At 42.9% G+C, this 11,310-nt stretch overlaps 1 protein-coding gene across 1 annotated transcript in view; it reads left to right on the top strand.

Annotated features, from left to right (window-relative positions):
- The first annotated feature begins 1,408 nt into the window (after positions 1 to 1,408).
- Positions 1,409 to 11,310, top strand: part of LOC112643708 (zinc finger protein 226) — a 40,672-nt gene continuing 30,770 nt past the window's right edge. The window contains exons 1-4 of the mRNA XM_035712523.2: positions 1,409 to 1,609; positions 3,311 to 3,380; positions 6,957 to 7,054; positions 9,880 to 10,006. Coding sequence (XP_035568416.2) covers positions 7,040 to 7,054; positions 9,880 to 10,006 — 142 coding nt within the window. The 5' untranslated portion in view covers positions 1,409 to 1,609; positions 3,311 to 3,380; positions 6,957 to 7,039. The remainder of the gene's footprint in view (positions 1,610 to 3,310; positions 3,381 to 6,956; positions 7,055 to 9,879; positions 10,007 to 11,310) is intronic.

The following is an 11,310-nucleotide window of genomic DNA, read 5'->3' as shown; positions in this document are numbered from 1 at the left end:
TGGCTGGCACAGTGATCTTGTTTTTTGTCTGTCTCAACAGAATTAAGAAGGAGCCTTGTTTTGTCTCACTTCACCATGGTCTCAGAGAACACTCATTTGAGGATAGTGATTCATTTACTATCCCAAAGGAGAACAACATGACCTATTTGTGAGTGCCACACCAGCTTCCAGATGTCAGGGGCTGTTGTGGTTTTCATTCTCAATCTGCTCCATGCAATATCATACACCCATTATTTGAAAGGAGTTAGATTTTCAGTGACTGATACTAGAAAATGTTTAGTTTACACAGTCTAGAAAAATGAATAGAGAACATGAGAGTTCATTTTAAAAATCAAATAAGTATGTTGATAGGTATATGTAAGTTTATGGAGACAAGTTTAGGAGACAAACCTTTTTTTTTTTTTTCCAGGGGGAAGGATTCTAGGTGCATTTCTTCTTATTTTGGTTCATACTATTTTTAGTTTTTATGTGTTTTAAAATTGCTAACTATAATAAAGATATTTTAACCAGAAATATAAAGGAAAAAAACTCCTAATGCTGGAACATGCTCCCTCACCTACAGAATCCTCCTCAGTGTTTTGGCGTTAAATCAGAGGCTTTGGGAATCAGCATAACTCCAGTGTCAAGCTCTGCAGCTGTTCTGCCTGTTTGAAGATAGTGGACAATTTTGTAGCTTCACTGAAACTTGACGTTTTCACCTCCGAAGTAGGGATAATAATTCTAATAAAAAGTTTAAGTGAGGCAAGAGCGACTTTCCATAAGGACAAGCTTCCACTTCGGCTGTCTTAAGTTGTTTTTTCTACTAAACTTGTGGTACATCAGGGTCTGGCATAGGAGTCACCGCTTCTCCCAAGTCATTCAATCCCACCCATTCTTTAAACCCTGTTTTAGCCTCATATCGTCCTTTCATCTACCTTTCAATTATCTTGTGTCGCCTAAGCAATCATTCCCCGTTATTTTCTGCCCTCCCCCCCCCGCCCCCGTTAATTTCTTGAAGATTGTTATCTCCTCACCGGTTCCCTTCCCAACAATACTCCTGTCACAATTGGAGGCATTTCGAATTCAGGAAGTTGTGTCCATGGAATAATTTCTCGGAGCACTCAGGCAGAGGCAACGCAGACTCTTAGTGTAGAAACCCTCATAACCACCCAAGAAGTCGAGACTACGTGATTCCTTCCATTCTGGCATTTCGAGGAAGTGTAGACAACTAGCTCCCAGCAACCGCAACACTTTTGGAGGGTGAGACTAAAAACGTTTCGCCCTCGGCATTCTGGGAGGTGTAGTCCAGACGCTCCGTGCGGTGACTTGCACTTCCGCTCGGGAAGGCGGATCTGGTGCGTTCTGGGAGATGTAGTCCAAACGCTCCGTGTGGCGGCAGGCACTTCCCGTCAGGAAGGCGGATCCGGTGCCTTCTGGGAAGTGTAGTCCAGAAGTTCCATGGTTTCGCAGGCACTTCCGCTGGGGGGAGTGTGAGGTTGTTACTGAATTTTCTTTGGGAGCAGTGCGTCAGTTCCGCCTCTTCGGACGCTTCCAAACTTCCTGGATCTGTGCTTGGAACCAGCAGCGAGTGGGCGATTTAGGGGGAAAGAAGCCTGGACAGAGTACGCAGGTATGCAGCGGGAGGGCAGTGGTGTGCATCCCTGGGGGAGTCTCCGCGTTCAGGGTGGTTTGCCAGTCCTGGGGTGTGGTGGGGTGGGGTCGCCTGTCGCCTGGTTTGAGAGTTTCTGCGTGTCTTAGCTCGCCCAGCGTCTGCCTCCCTACACCCACGGGTGCTTCTGCTTCCTGCTGTTGGGGAATCGAAGAGGTGGTGAGAGCTGCCTCCATTTTGACCTCAAACTTTCTAGTTGGCTTCTGTCCAGCTTGTCTCTTGTCTCGGGTGGAAGACCCTGAGGGCAAAGCATCCCCTGGTGGAACCAAACCACCCCCTCCAGCATTAAGCCCTGCTGTGAGCCAGCAAGGCCCCACTCGTGATTGAGACGGTGATCATTTGACCTTCACTGCCCACCTGCCATTGCCCCACATTTTTTGTGTATAAACCTGGAAGCGTTTCCAATACTTTGAAGAGTCTTTGAGCTGGTAGTCTGCAGCCGTTGGCGTCGCTGAAATAAATTCCTTTCTTATTTCACCGCCACTAATGTCTCTGCCTGTGGATTTTGTCAGGGGCAAGAGGCCAAATCTGGTCTGTTTGGGATTCCCACAGGCAGCTGCGCTTGCACCCCTGCGTGCCAGCTGTAGTGGTAGAAATAAACATCTCAAAACAGTTTCTGGCACAAGGTGGATGGTGACATTTCTTAGTATCAATTTCCCGAAGAGCCCGAAATCCTTAGGGTAGGGTAGATATCCCACTGCAGAACCTTTCCTCTTCTCTGATTCCTGCATGATTCTGGATAATCGGGGGCCCCTTATAATCTCTCTTTTGGGAAGGTGAGGGTGCAACAGATCCAACGTGAGTTCTCTCCTTGAGTCAGAAACCGTACCAGGTTGAGTTGTTGCACAAAGAAAGCTTATTTACAGCAACTAAGGAGATCATGGGGAATGGCTTCCAAAGCCGTGACTCCCCAAAAGATGGTGAATGGGTTCCCTTTGTTGAAAGTTAGGATAGATATTTAGATAGATAGGAAGTCTTTTTCGTTAAGATTTTATTTACTTATTCATGAGAGACACAGAGAGGGACAGAGACATAGGTAGAGGGAGAAGCAGGCTTCCTGCGGGGAGCCCAATGTGGGACTTGATCCCAGAATCCCAGGATCATGACCTCAGCCAAAGACAGACGTTCAACCATTCAGCCACCCAGGCGTCCCTAGATAGGGAAGTCTTGTCATCATCATATGTAAAGATGGGCCTAAGGTGGAGCATGTGCCTTAGTGAAACATGCCAATACCTACACTGTGTGTTGTGTATGTGAGGCTGAGCCCTCCCCCCTTCCTTGGGCAGGGATTTTAGTATTCTAATAAGGTAAAGGGAATAGATCATCCCAGAAGTCACTCCATGGTCCTTTTGTGCAGGTATGAGTTGGCCTCAAAAGCTCTCAGTGGTCTGGGCCTGTGGCAGGTCTTGTCAGGGCAGCGGTCATCACCTGAGGCATGGTTTTGGGTTTCATGCCTGAGTTAAGAGGTGCACGAGGAAGAGCTTAAGGAAAAATGTAAGAGAGATTAATGAGTACAAGCAGGTGGGAAGCAAACATCAGGTCTTGGGGTGTAGTTGGTGATAAGGGTTGCTTCCAGATTGCACGGAGGAAGGGGAGGCTTTAACTTTTGTTGAGGAGAGCCACACGATCATGGCATTTCATAACATTCTTTTCTTTCCCCAGCCTAACTTCTCAAAAAGAGCTGCGCAGAGATCCAAGGAGTGACTCCTTGACTACTACAGCAAGGTTCCACGTGAGTGGGATTTGGCATTTTTCTTTCGCAACAATGTTCACATCAATCAGATGATACACGTGTAATCGGGCATGGGCATTAATAATAATTGACCCTTAACTGCCGACCTCACCAGTGACGGTTTTATACAAATACATTGTGCCATACCATAGCTCTGTGAAGAAATCCTGCTTTCTTTTTCTATTCTGTAAAATGAGATTGAGACCCATGGAGCATAAATTCTTTTCCCAAAGTCCCCATGTAGTAAGAGGCCAAGCTAGGATTGGGATGAATGCAGTCTGAGTCCAGAGCTCGAGTTCCTAATCTCTTGGGTATGTTCTTCTTAAGCTGTAGGAACCCACAGAAATCAGACCCCAGGTAGTTAGCCCTTGATTCTGGAGGACCTGAAAAGCAAAGCTAGTGGTTTGTGACTTTTTTGAGTTTTTCCAAACACTGTCAACTATTCTGTTTCACTTATTACTTATAATGTGTTTAATTATTATAGAACCATATCATTATGGAACATTCAGAAAATACAGAATATGAGGGAAAAATTTTTTAATTACCCATTAATCCAAGGTAGCAGCTGTGAAGCTTTTTTTTTTTTTTTTAAGATTTTATTTATTTATTCATGAGAGATACAGAGAGAGAGGGGCACAGACAAAGGCAGAGAGAGAAGCAGGCTCCATGCAGGGAGCCTAATGCAGGACTTGATCCCAGGTCTCCAGGATCACACCCCAGGCTGAAGGCGGCACTAAACCACTGAGCCACCCACCCGGGCTGCCCAGCTGTGAAGCTTTTAATTTGTTAAAACATTTCTGTTTGGTGGTTCTTTGTGTATATTTATATGTTTGTTTATAAACATTTCACAAAACTATCATATATTTCTCTGTGTTTTTCTCCTGGTTTGTTTTAACTATGGAAATTTTTTAAAGATTTTATTTTATTCTTTATTTTATAAAAAAAGATTTATGTATTAGAGAGCACGTGCGCATGCTTGTGCAGGGGCAGGGCAGAGGGAGAAGGAGAGACTCTCAAGCAGACTCCTGCTGAGCACAGAGCCTGATGCAGGGCTTGATTCCAGGATCTTGAGATCATGACCCGAGCCAAAATGAAGAGTACACACTCTTGCTTAACTGACTGAGCCCCCCAGGAACCCCTTAAGATTTTATTTTTAAGTAATCTTCTACCCAATGTGGGGCTTGAACTTAGAACCCCAAGATGAAGAGTTGCATGCTCCACCAACTGAGCCGGCCAGGTACCCCATAACTATGGAAATTTTTAAACACTGGCAAGAAAAAATAAATTAATGAACTTCCATATAATTTCATGTTATTTATTATTCTCATTATTACTGTTATTGCTACGACTGTTTTCTGATATTTTAAGACTTTATTTTTATATAATTTAAAATTTTTCCTTCGAAAAGTTGTAAAAATAGTATAAGAAATTCTTACTTACTCTTTACCCAAATTCCCCAATTGTTTACATCTTGCCTATCTGTTTTGTGGCTCTGTCAGCATAACATCAGGAATTATACTTGTAATTCAGTGACAGCTTATTTTAGCTTTCTGAAGGAAGAAAGCCCCATATATGGGTATTAGGAGATGTGTTAGGAAGAAGGATTTAGGAGAGGCTGATTATAGAATTTTAACATCACTCAGTTGGCAATATTAGATATTATATATTTTTTTAATATTAGATATATTATACAATAGTGTTATCTATTAGATGTTAAATGTAATATTACTTATTAGATAGTGCTGGATAACATTATATAACATCCTGTTATGTAATCCATAGTCTTTTAGTTAATTTTGTTCTGTTTTCATTTAAAGGCCTTATAACCAGTCTCCTCTACTCCATCCCAGTTCAAAGTCCAATTTTATGGATTGCCTTAAGCTATATATTTGTTTATACACATTTTACAAAATTTTTGTCATACTTGATGTTCCTTAATGTGGAGTATATTCCACAACCTTTATCTTTTTCATTGATGCTTTTTTTTTTCCAGATAAGCTCTATGCCCAGTGTGGGGCCTTGAACTCATGACCCCAATATCAAGAGTCACATGGTCTACTGTTGGAGCCTGGTGCCCCTGGTTTCGATGCTTTTATTTTTACTTACTTATTATTTATTATCATTATTTTTTTAGATTTTATTTATTTGTTTAGAGAGAGGGAGAATAGGAATGGGGGAAGGGGCAGAGGGATAGGGAGAGAGAGAATCTCAAGCAGACTTCATGTTCAGTATGGAGTCCTGACAAGGGGCTCACCCTGAGATCAAGACCTGAGCTGAAATCAAGAGTCAGATGCCCAACTGACTGAGCCACCCAGGTGCCAGTTCTTGATGCTTTTATGATTTTATTTTATTTTTAAAAATATTTTTCATTTATTTATTCATGAGAGACGCAGAGAGAGAGAGGCAGAGACACAGGCAGAGGGAGAAGCAGGCTCCATGCAGGGAGCCCAATGTGGGACTCAATCCTGGAACTCTGGGATCACGCCCCGAGCTGAAGGCAGATGCTCAACTGATGAGCCACCCAGGCATCCCTCTTGATGCTTTTAAAGAGTGTAGAGGGAAGTTATTTGGGAGAAAGTTCTTCATTTGGGATTTATCTGATGTATCCATGTTTAGGTTTTGCTATGCGTTGTTGGGAGTGATTCCACAGAAGCATTGAGGCATCCTTGCCATTGCAACATAACAAGAGCCAAAGTAGGTTGGTTTGTCCATGTATTGGTGAACTCAACCTTGTTGACTAGTTCTAGAGGTGGTTTCTATTAGGTTTCTCCATTGTAAAGTTACTATTTTTTTTTCTTAAAATTAATAAAATCTTATGGGAAGAGACACGTATTAGTCGGCACTCTGCCACGAGGACCAGCTTCTCCCCTACTTATTTACTCATTCGTTCAAATATAATATTGTGGCGATAGGGACTCAGAATCGTCTTGCTAATTTAAATGACGTGTAGATGAACAAACATTTACTTTTACCAACTTGTGGTATATTGTACATATCCTAGAATTCACCCCATTTTATTTATTTATTTATTTATTTATTTATTTATTTTTAATTCACCCCATTTTAGTTGCACAAATCAATGATTTTTAGTAACTTTGCTGAGTGGTGTAGCCATTACTATAATTCAGTTTAGAATATTTTTGTTTCCCCAGTTGGATTCTTTGTGCCTATTTTCAGTTAACCCTCGTGATCCACCCCCCAGTTAACGACCCCAGCAACCAGTAACCTGCTTTCTGTCTCCATAGATTTGCCTCTGGACATTTTGTATAAATGGAATCCCACAATATCCGGCCTTTGGAAAGTGACCGTCCTCTTTCATTTTCAGTAGTGTTTACAAGGTTCATCCATGTTGTAGCATAATCAGTATCCCTTCCTCTTAATTGGTGAATAATATTCCATTGTGTGGATTTTGCCACAATTTGTTCATTCATGCATAGATTATAGATTGATGTTTCGGTGGTTTCCAGTTCCTGAATAACGGTGCTGTGAATGTTCGTGTACAGATTCACGGTAATCATCCCTGTAGCGGAGCAGCATCCTGGGCTACCTTTAATGCCTTTTTTTCTGCCTTCCTAGGCACACCACCAGGTGCAGTTCTGCTTTGTGGGATCTGTGCAACTCAGGACTTGGCCTACCTACCCCCAGAAGGAGGAGGACACATGACCATGTTCAAGGTGAGTAGGGCTTGCCTTTTTTTCACTTTCCAAATTCCATCTCATTACTCAAGTCATTATGTTTTTCTGGGCAGAACAACAGGCATTTGAGGACCTGTTTTACACCAGTGTCTTACTTTTGTCCCTTTTGAATTTACATTGCATGTAGTTATCTTTTGTTTTATGATTATTTTTTGCAGTAGAAAAATTACTAGAAATGAGCAGTTCCCCCACTTCATTACTTCCCTGCTGACAAATGAACTATTGTAATTTCCTCCTACTCTTATCTTTATGGGCATTCATAACTGAATTTATATTCACAAAATACACCTAATTTTAAATTCTGATTTTTTTTCCCGTTAGCATTATGTAATGTTCTTTTTTTTTACAGTTGCATTCTGATCCCATTGAATTGATGTACCTTTCTTTCTTTCTCTCTTTTTTTTTTTTTCAAAGACTTTATCTATTCCTAAGAGATACAGAGAGAGGCAGAGACACAGGCAGAGGGAGAAGCAGGCTCCATCTGGGGAGCCTGATGTGGGAGTGATTCTGGGACCCTGGGATCGCGCCCTGAGCCAAAGGCAGACACTCAGCCACTGAGCCCCCCAAGTGCTCCTGTACCTTTCTATCTTTAACTGCTTCCCATTTATAGACATACATGGTTTAGGGGTTTTATTATCCTAACCAACACTGCAGTGACCACTTGCCTACATCAAACCTTTCCCCCCACCCAAACCAAGTCTGAAAAGAATCTGCCAGTTTTTTGTCCTCACATTCGCTATGTGCAGGTGTAATCAGGTGGATTATCCAACTGCAAGCACAGCACAGCACAGCAGGCTGTAAGCGCTGCTCCACAAAGATATTGCTGGAGGTTTCCACAGGGAGAGCTGGACTCTATCTTCCCTGTGCCTTAGAGTATTGGTGCATTCTGTGCATTTACTCTTTGGAGCAGCCGAGGGAGGAGGTGTTGATCTTATCTTCATCTTAAAACATGTGAATATGACAGACTTGGTCAGATTCATACAAGAAACCAAGGCCAGAAATGTGAGGCATTCTGCTCAAGTGGAAGAGATAGGGAAACAGAAAGAATTCATTTCGGGCCCTGGGACCTGTAATGTACCTGGAGTGTTCTTTTGAGAGATGATTTTCACAGGTGGTGCTGCTCCCTGATTCCCTTCTCAGGGTGATTATCTTCCTGTCGTCACTCCCCTTCACTGACCTGCTCAGCGCTACAGACACAAAGATGGCAGTTAGCACACTCGTTGTATAAAATCTTTAAATTCCAGGGTGCTGGGTTGGTTTAGTTGGTTAAGTGTCTGCCTTCTGCTCAGGTCATGATCTCAGGGTCCTGGGATCAAGCCCCATGTGGTGCTCCCTGCTCAGTAGGGAGCCTGCTTCTCCCTCTTCCTCTGCCCCTCCCCCTACTCATGCTCTCTCTCACTCACTCACTCTTAAGTAAATAAATAAAATCTTTAAAAAAATCTTTAAATTTCTCTACGGCAAAAGACACCTTAGGTGAAATTACCAGGAACAATAACCTGAGGCAAAAATATTTACCACAGGGATTCCAGAAAAAAAAGACAAAGCCCATAATAAGAAACTTACGCATCTGGTTAAAGGGGGAAAAAAAAAACCCCAGTGGAATACAAAGCAGGACATGCATAGGCGTGTCACAAATGAGAAATATGAGTAAACATCTGAAAAGGGAGTTCTATTAATTTACAGTCAAATAAGTGGGAATACTAATACAAATTGTTCTTCCAAATCAGATTACCAAAGCCATGGAAAAATGTAATAGCCTGCTCTGGGCCATCATACAGAGAACCTGGGTTGTCCCATTCTCTCGCAAGTTTAGGAGAGTGAGAAAAAGATTGGGAAGAAATCTGCCATCATACGATCATAATTTTAAATGTGCTCATTTTTCGGCCTTGTAATCGTCCTTTGCAATTATTTTCAAGTTATCAGACAGGGAAACAAGATCTATGTAAAATAGTGTTCTTACAGGATGTATTCTAATGAGAAGGATATGTAAAATTAAATGATGTTTATTCAGAACAGGAAGGGATAGATGACCTGTTCTCTGGGATAACACATAGCCCCAAAATTTAAGGTGAAATAGATATTGATACTGGCAACATGAAGAAATAACATGAATGATAGCAACTGTTGGTTAGGCATTTCCTCTGTGCCAACACTGTTCCAAATGCTGTAGATGTTCCCTGATTTAATCCTTGAAAGAGCTCCATCATGGAAGGACCACATACAGAGAAGAAACTTAGGTAACTAAGGCAGTCTCATCCAAAGTCTCACAGCTTGTAAGGTACAGACCCTTGGGAATGGCACTGAGGCCTGTTGGCTACAGAACCTGATGCCCGGTGTTACCTGGGGTGAACCACACAGCTGTCCCACAAGTGTACCTAAAGCTTGTGAGTTTAGCACACATTAAAGTGAAGTGATAGGGTTCATGTGTGAGAAAGGAAGACGGTGGGTACAATCAGATATGTTTGGCTGAATTGTAGATGCTTCTGGGACAGTCGGCAGTGTGTACCAAAATTAACACGTAGGTCATCTAGGATGTGCATTTAGAGTTCTTGGTGGTTATTTGTAAGTTGACTCCAGACACAAAATAAAAACATAAGGACGTTGTCATTGCCACACTTTCTGGTGAGGCCAAGGAAAATCCCTATGTGGCATTGGCCAGGTAGACGGAGAAGGGCCTACAAGCCTATGGATGGACTTGAATCTCTCAAACCATGAAACTGCTTCCTACCATCCTCTCCATCTCCTCAGTGCTGCCTGGCTCCCAGTGGGTACAGGTCTGACGCTGCATGTGCTTGGTGTTGTAGGAGACAGTGACGTTCAAGGATGTGGCAGTGGTCTTCACGGAGGAGGAGCTGGGGCTGCTGGACCCCGCCCAGAGGAAACTGTATGGAGACGTGATGCTGGAGAACTTCAGGAACCTGATCTCTGTGGGTGAGGACAGGCACTCTGTGCCTTAATGTCAGCTTCCTGGATTGGCTCTCTGTCCTTAGGTGTTCAAGGCTTCAGGAGTCTTGAAATAAATGGTCACCTGCATTGGTGGTGCACAAACACTTTTTAATGAAATAAAGTAGAAAAGCTCAGCTTGTTAGAAAGAACGGAATACATTACAGCAGAATGTCCCGCTGATTGTGTGGTAGATATTTGTGGATATATGTCTGGGTCTTGAAATAGGTTGTGTTTTTTTTAAGTGCTCGAAAAATGCTGGTTTTGATTAATTGATCAATAGGTGTAGGAATCCAGATACTCAGGCAGTTGTAGCTTTCGTGTGTTCATTTTAAGTATGTGGCTTAACGTGTTCACAACTCACCACCCCTGCTTCTGTGATGTATTCTGCTTTGAGAAAGAAAAAATAAACCCTCTGGATGATGCTAGCAACCCAGAGAGAAGAAAAATCAGGCAAGAACCAAGCAGGTGGGAGTCCTAGCAAGTGTTCTTCCATCTGTCTGAATTCTTTCTGCCTCCTTTGCCTTCACCCAGTTCAGATTGCCAGACTCTGTCTTGAATCATTCCAGCTGCGTTTATATTGTGTGCCTGTTTCCATACCACCCCTTGTGTTGTCTGTTCTCCATGTAGCAGCCTGAGCTGATCCTTAGGAAGTAGAAGTCAGAGCGCCATGCCTCTCTGCTCCAGAACTCTTTATGGCTTATTTTTCTTTGAGTTAAAGCTGATTCAAGTAGCTCCTAAAGTCCTCCATGGTGTGCTCATCTCCCACTTCCTCTCTGAACACATCACTTGTCCCCTTCCTCTTGCTCCACCTCCTCATGTTTCTCAGACCTGCCAGGGACGCCGAAGTGCCCGCTGCTGTCCTAACAAATTGCCACACACTGCACAGCTTAGGGCGACACAGGGTGACTGCCGTGTAGCTCTCTGGGTCAGAGGTGTGACATGGTTCTTCCTGGGCTCAAGGTGTCAGCACAGATGCATTTCCTTTTTGGAAGTCTACGGGAGAATCTGGGTCTTTGCTTTTTCAACTTCTAGCAGTTACCCCATGTTTTTAAGCTTGTGGCTCCTTTCCACCATCTTCACTGCCAGCAACATTGCTTCTCCCTGCCCATTCTTCTGCTGTCACATTGCCTGCCTATGCTCTTCTTCCATCTTGAAGGGTCCTTTTGGTTGCATTGAGCCCATTTGGATAATAGAGGTGAGTCTTCCATTTTAAGGTCAGCTGATTAGCAGCCTTAATTCCATCTGCAACCTTAATTCCCCTTTGCCATGTAACATAACATATTCTACAT

The sequence above is a fragment of the Canis lupus genome, chromosome 1, assembly GCF_003254725.2.
Source record: "Canis lupus dingo isolate Sandy chromosome 1, ASM325472v2, whole genome shotgun sequence".
Taxonomy (NCBI): Eukaryota; Metazoa; Chordata; class Mammalia; order Carnivora; family Canidae; genus Canis; species Canis lupus.
Note: the sequence above shows the minus strand (reverse complement) of the source record. Positions and strands in the feature narration are given on the sequence as shown.